This window comes from Eschrichtius robustus, chromosome 8, assembly GCF_028021215.1.
Source record: "Eschrichtius robustus isolate mEscRob2 chromosome 8, mEscRob2.pri, whole genome shotgun sequence".
Lineage (NCBI taxonomy): Eukaryota > Metazoa > Chordata > Mammalia > Artiodactyla > Eschrichtiidae > Eschrichtius > Eschrichtius robustus.
The window spans coordinates 88,487,052-88,508,171 of NC_090831.1; the positions used below are offsets into that span (position 1 = coordinate 88,487,052).

The 21,120-nt window shown below is 38.7% G+C and overlaps 1 protein-coding gene across 4 annotated transcripts in view; it reads right to left on the bottom strand.

Moving 5' to 3' along the window:
- The window catches only part of MATCAP2 (microtubule associated tyrosine carboxypeptidase 2), a 94,412-nt gene that overhangs the window by 65,990 nt on the left and 7,302 nt on the right, over nucleotides 1–21,120 (bottom strand). For 2 of the 4 annotated variants that reach the window (XM_068550044.1, XM_068550043.1), the window contains exon 1: nucleotides 8,638–8,940. The exons of the other annotated variants lie outside the window; for them this stretch is intronic. In XM_068550044.1, coding sequence (XP_068406145.1) covers nucleotides 8,638–8,662 — 25 coding nt within the window. In that variant the 5' untranslated portion in view covers nucleotides 8,663–8,940. Of the gene's footprint in view, nucleotides 1–8,637; nucleotides 8,941–21,120 lie in introns of those variants that run through there. 4 annotated transcript variants of the gene reach the window in all.

Sequence of the window (21,120 nt, forward strand, 5' to 3'; positions counted from 1 at the left end):
CAAGAAAGAGACGATTTATTTAATTCCATTTTTAAAAAAACTGTTTATCCACATAGATCTGTCGCTCACTCATTCAAGATTAGACATTCAGGGATCCTTTCTATAATAAGTAGTAATAAATAATAATAATAATAATAATAGCAGCTACTATTTGTTGACACATTTATGTGAGTTTGGGATTTCACCAAAAACTGTGCATGTTATATCACTTAAGCTTCAGAAATGTTAAGTAATGTGCTCAAGGTTATACGACAAGAAAGTAGTGAACAGCAAACTGTGATTCGAATGCAGATGTGTCTGATTACAGAGTCCATGCTCATTCTATTATATAAGGTCATTCATTCAATTATCAACAGACATTCAGTATTAAGTCTGCTACATGCACAGCACTACATCTTTTCTTCCTCTGTACAAACACAGCACCCTAGTAAGACACAGTAATCTGAATAACTGATGTATTCAATACTAAGATAGGTACCAGGACCATGTGTTATTCATCTTTCTCTTTCCAACATCTAGCATGGTATCTGGTAGACATTCAATAAATGTACACTGAATAAATAAGTGAATGAATGAATGGCACGACCCTAAACATGCCATTCTCTGACCACTTTAGATACACAGGTATTTGTAGTTCTGGAATCATTCTATATTTCTATGAGGAGATGACTGTAGAAGTGGAAATGTAACCTGGAAGACCTTGAACCAGTGGTTCTCAAATGAGAGCAACTGTGTCTTCCAGGGGACATTTGGTTGTCACAATTAGGGAGGGATGCTACTAGCATCTTGTGGGTAGAGGCCAGGGATGAGGTTAAACATCCTTCAATACACAGGAGAGCCGCCTACAACAAAAATATTCATCCTAAAATAATGCCACGGTAGGGAAACCCTGCACTAAAAGTTTTTAAAGCCCAGAAGTCTTAGGGTTTAGGGTAAAGAAACAGTATGAGGTCAAAAGTAGATAATAAACAATCCAAATATGTAAGGTACTTAGAAGTCCTTCTAGTTAACATTTTCTAGGCCAACATATGAAATTTGAATTCTGCTGTCTAAATGTAACATGAAAGTATAAACTTGCAGGGGCTAAATAAAATGTCTACTACATGGACAAGCTGAGAGATAGGAACTAGACTGCACAGGGTCATGTTGAAGGTTGACTGTACAAAGAAGCCATTCAATAATTTGAATAAACAGAACAAACAAAACTTTCATCAATGGCTGGTAAGTCCCAGATCCTCAGGGGTTTCATACTTAAGTGTTGCCAACTGATAGTCAAAATTGGGTAGGATGGGCAAACACAGGCTAAGGAACACAAGCTGCAGTCCAAATGCCCACGAACAATGTCGGTTTCCCTAACAAGACACCACAAGTTTAGTAGACAAGAGGTGATAATGAAAGGCAGACTGAAACGGACACTGAAAGGAAAAGAGCAAGAGAACTGAGATAAGAATAAGGGTATCACAAACCTAGAAAAGTTGGGTAAGGACTAGGCACAGCCAGGAAGGTAAAAGGAGGTAATCAGGTTTTTCTCATTTGGTCTTCATAATAAAAAGGGGGAAGTTACCTCAAATTAAAATCAGTTAACAAAACTACTCTGAAGAATTCCTAATTTGGGTGGTTTATCACAGGTATATTGATTTTTTAAAAAATGTAAAATGTAGGGCTTCCCTGGTGGCTCAGTGGTTGAGAATCTGCCTGCTAATGCAGGGGACACGGGTTCGAGCCCTGGTCTGGGAAGATCCCACATGCCGCGGAGCGACTAGGCCCGTGAGCCACAACTACTGAGCCTGCGCGTCTGGAGCCTGTGCTCCGCAACAAGGGAGGCCGCGATAGTGAGAGGCCCGCGCGCCACGATGAAGAGCTGCCCCCGCTTGCCACAACTAGAGAAAGCCCTCGCACAGAAACGAAGACCCAACACAGCCAAAAAAAATAAAATAAATTAATTAATTAATTAAAAAAAAAAAATGTAAAATGTAAAAAGTGCTTTCTTTGGTTCCTAAGACTCAGTAGCTCTGTTGATCAAAGAGCTGCGTTCATAGAGTTTTCTGTTGTTTTGTCATAAAGCATCTCAATTCTTAATTCTGTCCCATCTCAAACAACCTATACACTTCAGGATACTTAAACAAAAGTCCTAAACCAGCTGCCAAAACACTCAAGGAGGAATGGGGGGAGCGGGAGAGAAATTACAGTGTGTGCATGACAGAACCCCTTCCCCCCTCCCAGGAGTTGCAGCATTTCAGTTCACTTGCGAATTATCTACCTGAGAGGTTTAGCATCAGTCCTTTGTAAGCTCCATCTGCTCGTAAGTAGTCTGGGAGTACCAATGGTGTATCTATTTAGTAAATGTCAATCCTGCCAAATGCTGATATCCCATGAAGTTCATAAATGTGGGGCAGGTGGACCTTCAAACAACTCTTACAGGATAGATATACATTAATTTCTCAGAGTCATGCTAATCTTATTTTAGTTGTATTAAGTATTAGAAAACCTAAAATACTGTTTTTGTCATTTTAAATACTACTACTGTTTAAGAAAAACAACCTTTAAAACAGGCTTAAGAACATAATAAAAGGACAAGAAGAAGAGTTCAATGAAGAACATCCTATTCTCCTAACTCCTTTTTTCCTGAAAAATCAAAACTTTAAGCATAAGCAGGCTTCTTTGGGGGCAAGTGTAACTCATTTTCTCTCATAAAAGTAATAAAATAAAAATCATACTCTCATATTAAAAGTCACTATTTAATGTAACATTTTAGCCACCAGCAATCTGCTTCACTATAACCCTGGAGAAAAGGAAAATAATTTGTTGATCAAAGAAGTCATTCACCCCAAAATGATTACCCATATTGAGGGAAAAAAGGAAAATAATATTACATTAAAATTGATAGTATAGTCACAAGTGGATGACTATACTGAAATTACCAACACAATGAAAGCTGAATTTGTATCTAGAACAGGAGTAAAGAATACCAGGATTCCTGGCTTCCATTCCCAACTCTTTCAATAACCTCTCTGTAATAGTGGCTTCATCACTAAACCCATCAGCGCCTCCTGATCCTCATCTAAAGGAATGGAAGAAAGAGGGGAACACTGCTCACTAAACCCTTAGTGTTTCACAACTGAATAGGTGAGGTTTCACAGTAGTTACAAGGTCTCTGGCTGAAAGGAAGATCAGATCATCAGAAACAAAGCCTGCTGGAAAATACCATTCAACCAATTTTGACCCATAAAATGGCAATTTCATATGGTTCACTTATACTTATGAAACCTGAGAACCTGGGGTAATTTTATACCACAAAACAATAGGTTGCTTGATTACAAACAGAAGAAGAAGCAAAATAAAACAATTCCCAAACAAGATAAACACTTTAGTTTTACCAAGCTGTTCATCATTACTTAAACTCAAATGATCTAACATCTGTCAACAGCAGAAAGGATGAGTAAATTGTGGTATATTCATACAATAGAATACTATATTGCAATGAAAAAGAACAAACTGAGTTTGCAAGCAACAATATAGATCAATCTCACAGACAATACTGAGCAAACAAAGCCAGATCAAGAGAATACATACTGTATAATTCCACTTATATGTGGTTCAAAAACAGGCAAAACTTGGGACTTCCCTTGTGGTGCAGTGGTTAAGAATCTGCCTGCCAATGCAGGGAACACGGGTTCAATCCCTGATCTGGGAAGATCCCACATACTGCGGAGCAATTATGCCCGTGTGCTACAACTACTGAGCCTGCGGGCCTAGAGCCCGTGCTCCTCAATAAGAGAAGCCACCGCAAGGAGAAGCCCGAGCACCACAACTAGAGAAAAGCCTTTGCACAGCAATGAAGACCCAACGCAGCCAAAAATAAATAAATAAAAAATAAATTAAAAAAAAAAAACAGGCAAAACTAATTTATGGTATTAGAAGGCAGAATAGTGCTTATCTTTGAGGGAGGGGTTATAACCTGGGAGGAGGTACCAGGGTATGGGGGCTAGAAAGCTATCTTGTTCTGCGCAGTGGTTACATATGTACAGATTCATCAGGCTGCCCATTTAAGACTCAAGCACTTTACTGAATGTAAGTTACACTATAATTTTTAAACTGGTATATTTAAAAAATCAGTATCTTTGAAAACATTTATTGCCCAATTTGTCTGCATTATAACAGGTAATCTTTTAGTTATAATACCTCCAAATTCAACATTATCCAATATAGTTTCTCAACTGTAAGTAAACAGAGAGATGAAAAGGCACTGCTAGTATCATTCAAGAACTGAGAAACTCAACTATACTTCAGGATTCTTAAAAATGTCACAGCCCCGGTTAGGGGCACTTCAGTGTTACTCTAGCAGCAGCAAGGACTCTTATAACGTGATACTATTGTTTTTTGGTCAGAAACTGCTTGTGGTGGTGGTGATGGTGTGTTTTTGCAGTTAGAAGCATGAAGGGTATTCTATAATGCTGGGAAATGATGGTCTGTGGTAAAAGAAAATTCATTCAATACCATCTAAAACAACAGTGAACATGCGAGAAAAACTTCCCCAGGCTTTCCACTCAGGGTGAAGACAAAATCCTAATCATGGCACATGAGGTCACTCATGGTCAGGTCACTCTGCCTCTCTGGCCCCATCATGCACAATGTTCCCCCTTAATCAGTCCACTCTAGCCTCCCTTCATTTTGTCAATCCCTCACACTCACCACTCCCTCTCCAGACACAAAACATCTTCATATTCTGTTCCCTGTGTTTGAAGAGCCCTGCCCTCTCCTCTCTGTTACATTAATCCCTATTCATCCTTCAGTTCAAGTATCACTTGTTCAGGAAAACTTCCCTGGAAGGTTCTTTGACTCACTTGTCATGGTTGCAGTCTTACATTTGTTTATATGATGGCCTTCCTCATCACTGAAATTGTAAGTCCCATTATGGCATACATCTGTGTTTGTTTCTGCTCACTCACTGCCCTGAGAGGTAGCCAAGGAAACAGAATATTTGAGAGGAGGGAAAGGATACAGGACTTGAATGCCTGAAGGTTGAGGCAAAAATCATACCAGGATGCATAAAAATGTGAAACAATTAGTGATGTTGAAGATAAATTTTAATGGCAGGTGCCTACTGCTGTAGGACAGACAGGAGCTATATGCCTAAATGTATTCATCCCACATGGCCAAACACTGCTCTTAAGACTTTTGTCTCCAGTATTTTTAAACATTCACTTTTGTTACAAAGGAGCTTCATTACCAGATGATTAATCACTTCTTATATCACATACAAGATACAGGCAGTAGGAATTCATAAAATAACATAATCTTATATGGCTTCTGATAGCATTTTGTTACTCACTTAATGAGCTAGATGTCTTCTTCTATTTTGAAAACAATTTTGTAGTCAAGTAAAATATGATCTTTCCAGACAAAAATTACAGACTTGCCTGTGATAAAAACTTAAAAGCACCTGGAGTAAACTATCAGCTAATGTACCACTGATGTTAAATGAGATCCTCATGTTGAATTTTGTGGCTTAAATCAACATATAGTCATTTAAACAAGGGTTCTGACTTTCCTAGTGGTTGAGAAAATGGGCTTTGGAATGGAGCTTCTCTGATTTGAATCTTGGCTGTTTATTAGCAGCTGTGACCTTGAGCAAGTTACTTAACATCTTTGTGCTGCAGTTTCCCTATCTGTAAAATGGGATACTACTACTATATACCTCACAGTATTGGTAGGAGGATCAAAAAAGGTAATATATGTGAAGTGCTGAGAACAATGCTGGCCTGTACTAAGCAGCAGGTGTTAACTATCAGTATCATTATTATATTCAATACTATATTCAGCTCCTATAGAAATACTCCACGGAATAACGTAAATGGGAAGATATTCAGAATCATGAAATTTGGATTTCCAAGGTAAATTTAACATAAAGTAATAAATTCTACATTCTAGAATCAACATTTTAGTGGCTATAGTATAACAAACCGTCTTCTTTAAAAAGCTATGAGAAGGTAAACAAATCTCTTCTGATTTGATCCCATTTCAAACAGCATATATAACATACAAATCTTTCTTATTTTATTTTACTCCTCCAATCAGTTCACCAGGATGTTATATTTAGATTATATTAAATCATGACTCATAAGTCAAAAGTGAGTAAGATACTATATAGGAAGTGATTTCAGAAGCAAGTAACTGCTTCAGTCCTGAAATAAAACAATCAGTTTGCTCTATATTTATACCTATTTTAAAGCTGAAAAGAAATAAACACATTTCCATCAGTACCCTTACCACAAACAAGCATGCTCTTGATGCTAACCAGAAGAACATGGGCTTCTAAGATATCAATGAATGAGGGGATAGTGAGGGAAAAGGAGGGCATGCTTTCAGCTAAACTCTCTTCATAAAGTTTCTGGCCGTTGAAACTGGGCTTTCTGATATGTCAGCGAAATGTTAGGCATGGGGTTCTAGAACTATCCTTTTAACTAGTCAAGAAATTTATAAAAGAAATGGAGAAACTATTTTGAAAAACAACCAGTCAGTTGTTTTAAATGAGGCTTGAATTGTCTCAAATGACTATTTGAATTTCTATTGAACTACAGAAATACACTGCCAAATTATCTTATCTCAGGAAACGCAACATGCAGAGTTGGATTGATACGTCTATTGCCACTAAATTATGGGAAGAGAGTTGAGGCAGGAGGAGTGGGTCTACTATTTTAGAAAGTATCTCTCCTCAAACTTCCAACTCTGCATATTGAAAAACAGGAGATCCACTTTGTATGGCTAACTGGTCAGAATACCCACTTTCTAAAATTAATATTATCATAATTGTATTTTTCCTCTACCATGATTGTTATGCTTTGGGGAAATCATCTTAATTGATGTTATTTCTAAATCGTTATCTAATAACCTTCACTAGTATATTTTTCTAACTAGTATATTTTTTCTCCAGGGCAGTGGTTCTCAAATGGGGCGGGTTGGGGGGGAGGGGGTAATTTTGCCCTCCAGGAGACATTTGACCATGTCTGGAGACATTTCTGTTTGTCACAACTGTGTGTGTGTTGGGGGCGGGGGCGGGGGGGTTACTAGCTTCTAGTGGAAGAGGCCCGGGACGCTGCTAAACATTCTGCAATGCACAGGACAGCCCCCCGCAACAAAGAGTTATCTACTGACTCAACATTAATAGTGCCACGGTTGAGAGACTCTGCTCCAATACAAAAAGAAGATATGGTACTTTAAAGTAGCTTTCGGGACTTCCCTGGTGGCGCAGTGGTTAAGAATCCGCCTGCCAAGGCAGGGGACATGGGTTTGAGCCCTGGTCCGGGAAGATCGATCCCACATGCCACGGAGCAACTAAGCCCGTGCGCCACAACTACTGAGCCTGAGCTCTAGAGCCCTCGTGCCTAGAGCCCGTGCTCTGCAACAAGAGAAAAGCCACCACAATGAGAAGCCCGCGCACCACAACCAAGAGTAGCCCCCGCTTGCTGCAACTAGAGAAAGCCCGTGTGCAGCAACAAATACCGAACGCAGCCCAAAATAAATTTTAAAAAAATAATAATAACTTTCAATTTTCATTGTATTTTAAGATGAAAGAACAGGATCTACATCAAATCACTTTAAGAAAAAAATTTAATGCCAATTTAAGTTGCCTCTTAAATCTTAGATCTTGTAATTGTCTATGTTTCCTGACAACATAAATAACAATGAGATAAATCACAGCAATGTCATGACTGCACAAAATCAACTCCTCATTTTATAACCTGGAACATGAAATATAAAATTAAGACCATAAATATTTTCATTAAAAGTGCATTTCGTTATACAATTTAAAATTTTGCAGAAAAATGGTCTATTAGGTACAGCGATGCCTTAAAGTAAAAAAATCTGGTCTTATTTTGAAGCCAGTTGCAAGATTAGGCATCTCCCTTTACTCTGCTGTTCTTCGGTGTTTTCAGTCATGATACTAGGTTATCAAGAAAGCTGTCTTGCAGGAATGTTAGGCAGAATCAAATGACGGGAAAATGGCCTAGGAAATTATTCTAATATTGTGTAAGATAATTTTTAGATGATTAATATACACAGTTATTTTCTAAAAGTAACAAAAGGCAAATAACTTTCTGACCTGAGGTCTAAACAACCATTTTTTGCGCTTGGTATAATATATACTATAAAGTGACCTCTTAATATCAACTCAAAACGTTCTGATTTAAGAATAAAAGCATACATACAAACAGTATAAATACTGATATACAGAGATGTGCTCTTTTGCTTAGCTCTGACTTTTCTGAACATTCTAGAAAACTAGATCCTTAGTGCACTACAATGCCTAATTACATATCTAATAAGCCTTGAAACAGAATTTAACAATATTCAGATTGTACATTTGTAGGGCCGATCTATTATACTTTACCTCACTACAGTCCACAGCACGCGCTTACTGATAATAAGTGACAAAAGGAAAAGGGACCGTTTTCTCTCTTCCCTGCACACCTTTTCCCTGAGCACCTTCCGCGCGTTCCGCCCTGTTCGGGGCGCCACGTTGAGCACCGAAGCCCACATCCTACCGTCACCTCGGCCTCCGGGTACTCGCCGCAAGCGGCCGGGACGACGCTGGCCGCTGCCGCCAGCCCAGGGGCCACCCTTCCTGGCACTCACCCGTCACGCGAATGGACTCCAGCATCGTCCCGCTGAGGCCGCGGGCGGCGGGCTCCGCGGGCGCTCGGGGCGAGGGCCAGACAAGAACCCGGCGGGCCACCTCTAGCCTCCGGCCGTGCCTCAGACGCGGGGTCGCGGAGGAAGGTTGCTCTCAGCGACCGGGTGCAGGATAAGGCGGGTAAGGACGGACGGAGACGTGCCGACAGAGAGCTGCGAGCAGCGTTCCTCCAACCCGCAGGTGCTGGAAGGTACTCAAAGCCGCCCAACACCGTGCAGCTGCTCTTAGCGCCCGCCGGCGTGACGTTGCCGCTCCCCCGTTGCTAGGAAACGCGTGCCTTCCGCGTGCGCCGTGCTTCACGGAGCCTGCGCGCCGTTGGAGGCGCCAGAGATACGGCGTCCTGGCTCGCAGGAAGAGGAGGAACTACAACTCCCGGCGTGCACAGCGCAGGCCCGTGCCTCGGGAGCTTGTGGGCTGGACCCTGGGAGAGGCTCGGATCTCCAGCCTTTCCTACACACGCATTTTGACTGATCATCCTCGTAGACATTTGTGCGCTTTTCAAGAGGGCGTTAACGCCTCAGTAGATTTTACAAGAGACAGGTGGCGCAGTCCTAGCTGCGAATTACAAAGCCAGTCTCCTCCGCCTTTTAGTTACCTTTCCAGGTGCAAAAAGCTAAAACAACTTTAGATTGCAGCTGGTAGTAATGAAGGTGCTGGAAGCTCAACTACATTTACCCAATGAGTACCCCGGCATAATATCCTTAATACTAAAATACAAATTTTAATTTATGATTGTGCAGTTGATAGGGGCTGATTGTTGTTTTCATTATTGCGTGGGAAATGTGGAGACTATACCATTTAACGAACATTTTCTGAGAGCCTAAGGTGTGCAAGGTTCTGAGACAGGCCTTGAGAACATCAAGGGAAATGAAATAAGGCTGGAGCTAACAGTTGAGAAACTCATAAGATAGCATTGGCACTGTCAATTTTCAAAGCCACATTTTCTCTTTATCTTTCCTCAAGGTTGAGATAGGACACAGAAATAATTGTGGGATGTGTTTTCAAACTCAGGAACAAAACGAAAGTTGAAGTTATGTCAGGAACATCATACTCTAAGAATGACAGAACAAGTGAGAATTTTGTATCTTTTTCACCAATTAGGGGCATACGATGGAAATTTGACAGTATCACAGATAGTGGCTAACCCCACATCCCAGTTTGTCAGAAAATCCTGTGAACACTATTTTCAGAATATATCCAGGATCCAGCCACTTCTCACTATCACCACTGCCACTTTTCTGGCTCAAGCCACCACCAGCTTTTGTCTGGATTATAACTGTAGCCTCCTAAATGAACCCCATGTTTCCACTCTTGCCCTCTTCACTTGACTCTCAAAACTCAGTGGCCAGCATGATCCTGTTAAAAAGTCAGATAATGTCAGTTCTCTGTGAAAAACACTTCAGTGGCTTCCTTTCTTACCTATGAGGTCCTTTAGGACCTAGCCTCCTGCCATCTCTTTGGGCTCATCTCCCACTGCTTTCCTCCTTGGTCTCCTCCAGACACGCTGGCCTCCTAGATATTCGTCAGCTATGCCAAGCACTGTTTCACCTCATGCCCACTGCAATTTTGGAGCTCCCCTGCCTGGAATGCTCCCCCACCCCCAGCACCCACCCTGGCCTTAAGCCCACAGCACTAGCTCCTTCACTTCTCAGGACTTAATCCAAATGTCACTTCTCAGTGAGGCCTTTCTCGGCCACTCAATTTAAAATTCCATTCCTTTCTCAGATTTCCCATACCCTTTCTCTGCTTTATTTTTTTTTTTCCTTAGCACTTAACATTATATAATTTATTACATATTTTACTGATTCCTTTTTTTTAAACATCTTTATTGGCGTATAATTGCTTTACAATAGTGTTAGTTTCTGCTTTATAACAAAGTGGTTCAGCTATACATATACATATGTCCCCATATCTCCTCCCTCTTGCCTCTGCCTCCCACAGTCCCTATCCCACCGCTCTAGGTGGTCACAAAGCACCGAGCTGATCTCCCTGTGCTATGCAGCTGCTTCCCACTAGGTAACTATTTTACATTTGGTACTGTATATATGTCCATGCCACTCTCTCACTTCATCCCAGCTTACCCTTCCCCCTCCCTGTGTCCTCAAGTCCATTCTCTACGACTGCGTCATTATTCCGGTCCTGCCCCTAGGTACTTCAGAACCACGTTTGTTTTTTTTTTAGATTTGAAAAAAAATTGGACAGCTACATTTAAAAGAATGTAGATTCTTTTTTAATTTTTTTTAGATTCCATATGTATGTGTTAGCATACGGTATTTGTTTTTCTCTTTCTGACTTATTTCACTCTGTATGAAAGACTCTAGGTCCATCCACCTCATTACAAATAACTCAGTTTCGTTTCCTTTTATGGCTGAGTAATATTCCATTGCATATATGTGCCACATCTTCTTTATCCATTCACCTGTCTATGGACACTTAGGTTGCTTCCATGTTCTGGCTATTGTAAATAGAGCTGCAATGAACATTGTGGTACATGACTCTTTTTGAATTATGGTTTTCTCAGGGTATATGCCCAGTAGTGGGATTGATGGGTCATATGGTAGTTCTATTTTTAGTTTTTTAGGGAACCTTCATTCTGTTCTCCATAGTGGCTGTATCAATTTACATTCCCACCAACAGTGCAAGAGGGTTCCCTTATCTCCACACCCTCTCCAGCATTTACTGTTTGTAGACTTTTTCATGATGGCCATTCTGACTGGTGTGAGGTGATATCTCATTGTAATTTTGATTTGCATTTCTCTAATGATTAGTGATGCTGAGCATCCTTTCATGAGTTTGTTGGCAATCTGTATATCTTCCTTGGAGAAATGTCTACTTAGGTCTTCTGCCCATTTTTGGATTGGGTTGTTTGTTTTTTTGATATTGAGCTGCATGAGCTGCTTGTAAATTTTGGAAATTAATCCTTTGTCATTTGCTTCATTTGCAAATATTTTCTCCCATTCTGAGGGTTGCCTTTTCAACTTGTTTATCTTTTCCTTTGCTGTGCAAAAGCTTTTAAGTTTCATTAGGTCCCATTTGTTTATTTTTGTTTTTATTTCCATTTCTCTAGGAGGTATTTCAAAAAGGATCTTGCTGTGATTTATGTCATAGAATGTTCTATGTTTTCCTCTAAGAGTTTTACAGTGTCTGGCCTTACATTTAGGTCTTTAATCCATTTTCAGTTTATTTTTGTGTATGGTGTTAGGGAGTGGTCTAATTTCATTCCTTTAAATGTAGCTGTTCAGTTTTCCCTGCATCACTTATTGAAGAGGCTGTCTTTTCTCTATTGTATATTCTTGCCTCCTTTATCAAAAATAAGGTGACCATATGTACCTGAGTTTATCTCTGGGCTTTCTATCTTGTTCCATTGATCTATATTTCTGTTTTTGTGCCAGTACAATACTGTCTTGATTACTGTAGCTTTGTAGTATAGTCTGAAGTCAGGGAGCCTGATTCCTCCAGCTCCATTTCTCTTTCTCAAGATTGCTTTGGCTATTCGGGGTCTTTTGTGTTTCCATACAAATTGTGAGATTTTTTTTGTTCTAGTTCTGTGAAAAATGCCATTGGTAGTTTGATAGCGATTGCATTGAATCTGTAGATTGCTTTGGGTAGTATAATCATTTTCACAATGTTGATTCTCCAATCCAAGAACATGGTATATCTCTCCATCTGTTTGTATCATCTTTGATTTCTTTCATCAGTGTCTTATAGTTTTCTGCATACAGGTCTTTTGTCTCCTTAGGTAGGTTTATTCCTAGGAATTTTATTCTTTTTGTTGCAGTGGTAAATGGGAGTGTCTCCTTAATTTCTCTTTTAGATTTCTCATCATTAGTGTATAGGAATGCAAGAGATTTCTGTGCATTAATTTTGTATCCTGCTACTTTACCAAACTCATTAATCAGCTCTAGTAGTTTTCTGGTAGCATCTTTAGGATTCTCTATATATAGCATCATGTTTTCTGCAAACAGTGACAGCTTTACTTCTTCTTTTCCGATTTGGATTCCTTTTATTTCTTTTTCTTCTCTGATTGCCATGGCTAGGACTTCCAAAACTATGTTGAATAACAGTGGTGAGGGTGTACAACCTTGTCTTGTTCCTGATCTTAGAGGAAATGGTTTCAGTTTTTCACCATTGAGAACAATGTTGGCTGTGGGTTTGTCATATATGACCTTTATTATGTTGAAGTAAGTTCCCTCTATGCCTACTTTCTGGAGGATTTTTATCATAAATAGGTGTTAAATTTTGTCAAAAACTTTTTCTGCATCTATTGAGATGATCATATGGTTTTTCTCCTTCAGTTTGTTAATATGGTGTATCACATTGATTGATTTGCGTATATTGAAGAATCCTTGCATTCCTGGGATAAACCCCACTTGATCATGGTGTATGATCCTTTTAATGTGCTGTTGGATTCTGTTTGCTAGTATTTTGTTGAGGATTTTTGCATCTATGTTCATCAGTGATATTGGCCTGTAGTTTTCTTTCTTTGTGACATCTTTGTCTGGTTTTGGCATCAGGGTGATGGTGGCCTCGTAGAATGAGTTTGGGAGTGTTCCTCCCTCTGCTATATTTTGGAAGAGTTTGAGAAGGATAGGTGTTAGCTCTTCTCTAAATGTTTGATAGAATTTGCCTGTGAAGCCATCTGGTCCTGGGCTTTTGTTTGTTGGAAGATTTTTAATCACAGTTTCAATTTCAGTGCTTGTGATTGGTCTGTTTATATTTTCTATTTCTTCTTCTATTTCTTCCTGGTTCAGTCTCGGAAGGTTGTGCTTTTCTAAGAATTTGTCCATTTCTTCCAGGTTGTCCATTTTATTGGCATATAGTTGCTGGTAGTAATCTCTCATGATCCTCTGTATTTCTGCGGTGTCAGTAGTTACTTCTCCTTTTCCATTTCTAATTCTATTGATTTGAGTCTTCTCCCTTTTTTTCTTGATGAGTCTGGCTAATGGTTTATCAATTTTGTTTATTTCTCAAAGAACCAGCTTTTAATTTTATTGATCTTTGCTATTGTTTTCTTTGTTTCTATTTCATTTATTTCTGATCTGATCTTTATGATTTCTTTCCTTCTGCTAATTTTGGGGTTTTTCTGTTCTTCTTTCTCTAATTGCTTTAGGTGTAAGGTTAGGTTGTTTGAGATGTTTCTTGTTTCTTGAGGTAGGATTGTATTGCTATAAACTTCCCTCTTAGAACTGCTTTTGTTGCATCCCATAGGTTTTAGGTCGTCATGTTTTCATTGTCATTTATTTCTAGGTATTTTTTGATTTCCTCTTTGATTTCTTCACTGATCCCTTGGTTATTAAGTAGTGTATTGTTTAGCCTCCATGTGTTTGTATTTTTTACAGATTTTTTCCTGTAATTGATATCTAGTCTTATAGCGTTGTGGTCGGAAAAGATACTCGATACAATTTCAATTTCAATTATCTTAAATTTACCAAGGCTTGATTTGTGACCCAAGATCTGATCTCTCCTGGAGAATGTTCTGTGCGCACTTGAGAAGAAAGTGTATTCTGTTGTTTTTGGATGGAATGTCCTATAAATATCAATTAAGTCCATCTTGTTTAATGTTATCATTTAAAGCTTGTTTCCTTATTTATTTTCGTTTTGGATGATCTGTCCACTGGTGAAAGTGAGGTGTTAAAGTCCCCTACTATGATTGTGTTACTGTTGATTTCCCCTTTTATGGATGTTAGCATTTGCCTTATGTATTGAGATGCTCCTATGTTGGGTGCATAAATATTTACAATTGTTATATCTTCTTCTTGGATTGATCCCTTGATCATTATGTAGTGTTCTTTGTCTCTTGTAATAGTCTTTATTTTGAAGTCTATTTTGTCTGATATGAGAATTGCTACTCCAGCTTTCTTTTGATTTCCATTTGCATGGAATACGTTTTTCCATTCCCTCACTTTCAGTCTGTATGTGTCCCTAGGTCTCTTGTAGACAGCATACATACAGGTCTTGTTTTTGGATCCATTCAGCCAGTCTATGTCTTCTGGTTGGAGCATTTAATCCATTTACATTTAAGGTAATTATCAATATGTATGTTCCTATTACCATTTTCTTAATTGTTTTGGGTTTGTTATTGTAGGTCTTTTCCTTCTCTTGTGTTTCCTGACTAGAGAAGTTCCTTTAGCATTTGTTGTAAAGCTGGTTTGGTGGTGCTGAATTCTGTTAGCTTTTGCTTGTCTGTAAAGGTTTTAATTTCTCTGTCGAATCTGAATGACATGCTTGCTGGGTAGAGTAATCTTGGTTGTAGGTTTTTCCCTTTCATCACTTTAAATATGTTCTGCAACTCCCTTCTGGCTTGCAGAGTTCCTGCTGAAATATCAGCTGTTAATCTTATGGGGAATCCCTTGTATGTTATTTTCCCTTGTATGCTTTTAATATTTTTTCTTTGTATTTAATTTTTGATAGTTTAATATGTCTTGGTGTGTTTCTCCTTGGATTTATCCTGTATGGGACTCTCTGTACTTTCTGGACTTGATTGACTATTTCCTTTCCCATATTAGGGACGTTTTCAACTATAATCTTTTCAAATATTTTCTCAGTCCCTTTCTTTTTGTCTTCTTCTTCTGGGATCCCTATAATTTGAATGTTGGTGCATTTAATGTTGTTCTAGAGGTCTCTTAAGACTGTCCTCAATTCTTTTCATTCTTTTTTCTTTATTCTACTCTGCAGTAGTTGTTTCCACTATTTTATCTTCCAGGTCACTTATCCGTTCTTCTGCCTCAGTTATTCTGCTATTGATTCCTTCTAGAGAATTTTAAATTTCACTTATTGTGTTGTTCATCATTGTTTGTTTGCTCTTTAGTTCTTCTAGGTCCTTGTTAAACGTTTCTTGTATTTTCTCCATTCTATTTCCAAGATTTTGGATCATCTTTACTATCATTATTCTGAATTCTTTTTCAGGTAGACTGCCTATTTCCTCTTCATTTGTTTGGTCTGGTGGGTTTTTACCTTGCTCCTTCATCTGCTGTGTGTTTCTCTGTCTTCTCATTTTGCTTAACCTACTGTGTTTGGGGTCTCCTTTTCGCAGCCTGCAGGTTCGTAGTTCCCATTTTTTTTTGTGTCTGCCCCCAGTGGCTAAGGTTGGCTCAGTAGATTGTGTAGGCTTCCTGGTGGAGGGGACTGGTGCCTGTGTTCTGGTGGATGAGGCTGGATCTTGTCTTTCTGGTGGGCAGGACTGCATCAAGTGGTGTGTTTTGGCGTGTCTGTGACCTTATTATGATTTTAGGCAGCCTCTCTGCTAATGGGTGGGGTTGTGTTCCTGTCTTGCTAATTGTTTGGCATAGGGTGTCCAGCACTGTAGCTTGCTGGGCGTTGAGTAGAGCTGGGTCTTAGCGTTGAGATGGAGATCCCTGGGAGAGCTTTCGCCGTTTCATATTACGTGTAGCCAGGAGGTCTGTGGTGGACCAGTGTCCTGAACTCGGCTCTCCCACCTCAGAGGCACAGGCCTGACACCCGGCTGGGGCACCAAGACCCTGTCAGTCACACGGCTTGGTCTGTAGAAGCCATACCTCTAGACAGACAGATTAAGGGAGTGAACATGTTGGGAATATCCAGTCGCGTCTTCTCGCTTGCATATCCACACAAGAAAGACAAAGGATAAATAAAAGGAAGATCATTTAAAATCCAATAAAGCATGAATTTTGTTTTAATCTGTGTCTTAAAGACATGCAAATTCAACGAAAAAAAAATGTGGACTTCAAAGGTAATCAGGGTATGGAGAGCAGCTCATAATGCAGGATCCAGAGTGATTATTTCATTTGCATGTGAGGTTAGTGGCTGGACTTTTTTTTTTTTTTTAATGATTCCTCTGGCAATTACAGTTTTTGATTTTTGGAGCTTTAGTGGAGGAGGCTCTGTGTAGAGAAGCTAGGGGCTGGCTCTGTCCCTCCATGGAGCATGGTCATTCCCAAAGTGTCCCCTTTTGGCTCGGAGTGCCTGGGTGATAGCAGGGTCTCCGGAGAGGGGTGGCCGGTGGCCGAGGATGGAGGGTTTTCCTTTCCTGCAAAGCAGGATTAATAATCCGTCTCGGAGGGTTTTGAAGTTCACGACTCTTCTTTGCAAAGCAAAGGAAAATGCATCGGACGCCAGCACTTCTGGATGGTGATGCTCAAGAATCACCCAGACGAGCACTTTCGATAAGAGCAAAGCCCAAGATTTCCTCTTACACATTGCTCTGGTGGGAGGAGAATCCCACTAAGCTAGGGAAGATGTTCCTGCTCCTAGGGTGTGTGTGCGTGCATGTTCTCTTTCTGAACACCCCCCACCCCACCATCCCCAAACTCCTTTACCCCCTCACTCCTAATGCTAAGTCTCTGGCGGAGGCAGCTTCCTACGTCATGTGCTGTGGGAAATCTTACTGATTTATCTTGATTATTGTCTGTCTCCATCTCTAGAATAAAATTTCCACAAGTGCAGTGATTTTTGATTGTTCACTGCTATACTTACAGCAAATAGAATAGTGTCTAGCACACAGTATGTACTCAATTATTTGTAAGTTAAGGAATAAGTAGATAATAGAAAGCATGCATTTTCAATGATAATTCAAAGCAAAATAGAATGATATAGAATGGGCATGTAGATAAGGAACACATCTTCAGGTTAAATACTTGATATAGTAATAAGCAATGAATCCTTTGCATTCAGAAGAGCAGTTGTTCTTGCAACATATGTCCTAAGGAAGAAGTATGTAAATGAAACTTATATACCTTCCTTACATATCTCCCTTGACTTCCTTATATACCTAAAACTCTGAAACCTGCTTTCCAAGTTTGCTATAAATACATCTGTTACCTCTGCAAATTTCTAATTTTTCAAGTCACTGCAGTTTAAGAACTGTAATTCTCAAAAAAATAAAGACTCCTAAAAGATGTTTCCAAGTCATATGTTCAGCATCTAAAGAATTTACTCTGAATGTTTTTACTAAAGCATGGGTAATCAGGTTGTCCATTTTCATTATATTTTGAAGAAACCAAGATGTATTATTTTATTAATTTCAGAGCTATTTACTTATATACAAGAGACAGGGCTTAGTGCTTTTAGAGTACATAAAAGACACAATAATTATCCTCAAGACACTTACTGACAAGCATGGAGGGATATATATGTGTGTATATATATATATATATATGTGTGTATATATATATATATATATATATATATATATATATACACACACACACACACACGTTAGAAAATGATGTACACTAAAGGTATACCTCCCTCTTCAACATTTCGTTAAACTTAAGAATTCTAAAAATAGACAATTTGATGCCCCTGTAGTTAGCCCATCTAGAATATTATTTCATTGCTTACTTTAAAAATTATTTTTATGTTCACCCTACCAGTATTTTCTTGTGGATCATTTTGATTTATAAACATCTTCAGTGATAAATACTATATAAAGGTGCATATCAATTAATTCAAAGCATTTAAAAAAGATATTCTTTGTGTACTATTAGGCACTGAAGTACTCTTGCTAACAAATTCATGAAAAAAAGGAGTTTATCTAATTTATTACAAAACTAGTACTGTTATAAGCTTCTTTTACCACTCCGGCCTATGCAATTATTCATCCTCATCAACCTTTGTGCATCTGCTTTGTTAATTATTGATTCGTGCTACGCCTGTTTAGTATTTCCATTGGGTAAGGCATCTGCAGCTGTCCACTTAGCTGCTTTTGAGTCAGCATTGTTTTTACATATCTGCCAGAACAATGAACAATTCCATCTTTCTGAGAAACTTTCCTTTAAACCTGTTTCTATATAAACTCCATTTTCAAAGCACTGATTGCAAAATAAAGTTAAGAATTATTAAAACTGCTTTTAATAATTTGTTTACCTCTAAGGATACACGTCCCCCCTTTTTAAAGTTTTACTAAACTTAAGTTTTCCAAAGATGGCCAAGAATGCTATTGTAGTTATCCTACTGCAGCATTATACTTCAGTTTTTTAATGGTTATTTTTATGTTCACTACCAGCACTGTATTGTGGATCATTTCAATTTCTGATTCTCTTTAACGATGATTTCCATTAAATTTTAGATACAAAAATGATAGGAAAATAGATATTTTCAGAGAAATATTGGTTTTTTTATGTGTGGTAAGATTTTTATGTTTTGGATAAAGAACTTATATTTTTATTTTTTCCAGTAACTTTTAATTAACTCATATCTTAATGTGTATATTCCATGTACAAACTATTGATACATGGCAAGCTACTCACAGTCAATGGAGTTTCAGGACAAAAGAAGTCAGTCGAAACATCTCTGTAGTAAGAGAGGATGGGTTTTTCTGTTTTTTTTTTTTAAGAAAAAAGATCAACATCTTCCTTTTTAAAGGCTTAGAACACATTTGATCATTAACCTGGGTAGTAAAGGCCAAGAAAGAGGAATGGTGAAGACTGGAGAAGGTCGCTAATAAGCATTGTTAGTGCTGGTGGAGAGACAAATAACTATAATATTTCACTTTCTATAGCAAAAGTTCATTTTGTTGAGAGCAGATCAAGTATATATTATGCTTGAAACTGAGAAAAAGTTTAATTTCTTAAGGAGAAGTTATCTCAGTTAACTAAAAAAAAAAATAGAACATTAAAATAATATTTGTTTACTTTTACATTTCAGATGAGAGTTTAAAAGAATAAGGGGAGGAGAGGCTTCTAGAAAATACTTTTGACTTTCCTCCCTGTTCTCTTGGAAACAATTTATAACATTCTATGTCATTGGAAATTTATGAATCGAGGAAAATTAATCTGCAGCTTGCCATTATAAAAGAACAGAGAAACTCTGGTTGCAACATCCCAGATTCTAACAAGCATTAAAGGAAGCCTCAGGGCAGCTGTAAACAATGTTCCTTGACTCTGAAAGAAAAAAAGAGCCAGGGAAAGTTGGTTTCTGTAGCTTTAAGAAATTTTTTTTCAGTGCAGTTTGAATGCTTTTGGGATGTCTGTATTGAAAGAATGGAATGTTTTCAGTATGTCTTTTTCAGGAGAATGAAAAACATGAAGTGGAAGCCAAATAAAAGAATGCTTTGTGAAACTGCCTCTGCCTTTCACCTCATTGAAAATAGTCAGGACAGCACAAAAATCCTGGGAAACCCTGTGATATTTTTTTGATAGGATGTTTTATTGTAAATGACTGAGGGAGGAAGGATATTTTTTATTAATCAGACATCAAAAATATTGCCTATCTTAATTACATTTTGAAGAAATCAAGATGTGCATTTATTTACTCCTTCCACAGATGTTTATTATTTATGTTACTACTGGTAGTGCATACATACATATGTAAATATGATATACATATATCGGGCAGTCCTTGTGCGCATACATCAGGGATGCTGTGGTGAGTAAATCAAATAGATTCCCAGTTCTCTTGGAATTTATAGCGGGAGAAACAAATAACAATTAAGTAAACAAATGATGTAATAGATACAAATAGGTGCTATGAAGTACAGTAAATCAGAGAAGTATACTAGAGATGGTGACTTGGGGTACGGAGGGGTCAGGAAAAGCCTCTTTGAGGAAGTGACTTTTGAGACTTGAAGGATAAGAAAGAGTTAGCCATGAGAAATTTGGGGCGGGGTTGGGCGGGGTAGACAAGCATTCAAAGTAGAGGGAATTGCAAAGGCAAAAGCCCTGGGATGGGAATGATCTTGTCCTGATCCTGGGGCTATGTGAAGGTCAGCATGGTTGGAGTCCAGTGAGCTGGGGGAAAGTGAAAAGATTTCAGAGGTAGCAGGGGCTAAGGAAAGGAATTTGGACTTTTTGCTAAGTGCAATCAGAAGCCACTAAAACAGGGCAGTGACATAATATGGCTTTTTTTTTTTTTTAAAGATCGCATTGACTGCTCTGAGAATGATGCATAAGAGGATGAGAGTGGAAGCAGGGAAACCAGACAGGAGACTCTTGCAGTAGGTCCAGTGAGCGTGATGATGGCTTAAAGTGGAATGGAAGCTGCAGAGAGGGAGAGAAGTAAAAGATATATTTGGAGTCAGAGATGATGGTAGGTTGGGTATGTGGACAGAGTAGGAGGAAAAGAAGAAAGAACTGAATATGACCCCTAGGTTTTTGGCTTGAGCAACTGGGTAGATAGTGGTGCCATTTATGGAAATGGAGAAGATTGGGGAAAGAATAGGTTTAGTGGGGAAATTCCATTTTGGATGTTAAGTTTAATACACCAGTTAAAAGTCCAAGTCAAGATTTCACATAGGTGGTTGGATATTAGTGTTACGAGTTCAAGGAAGAGTTCATGCCAAAGAAATAAATTTGGGAACCATCAGTGTACAGATGGTATTTTAAGTCAATGGAACTGATGAGATCATCTGGGGGTGTGTGTGTAGGTAGACAAGAGCACCCAGGGTAGAATTTAAAGTTCTTAGTTACTTAGTTGTGGGGCAGAGGAAAAGGAGCCAACAAAGTTATACA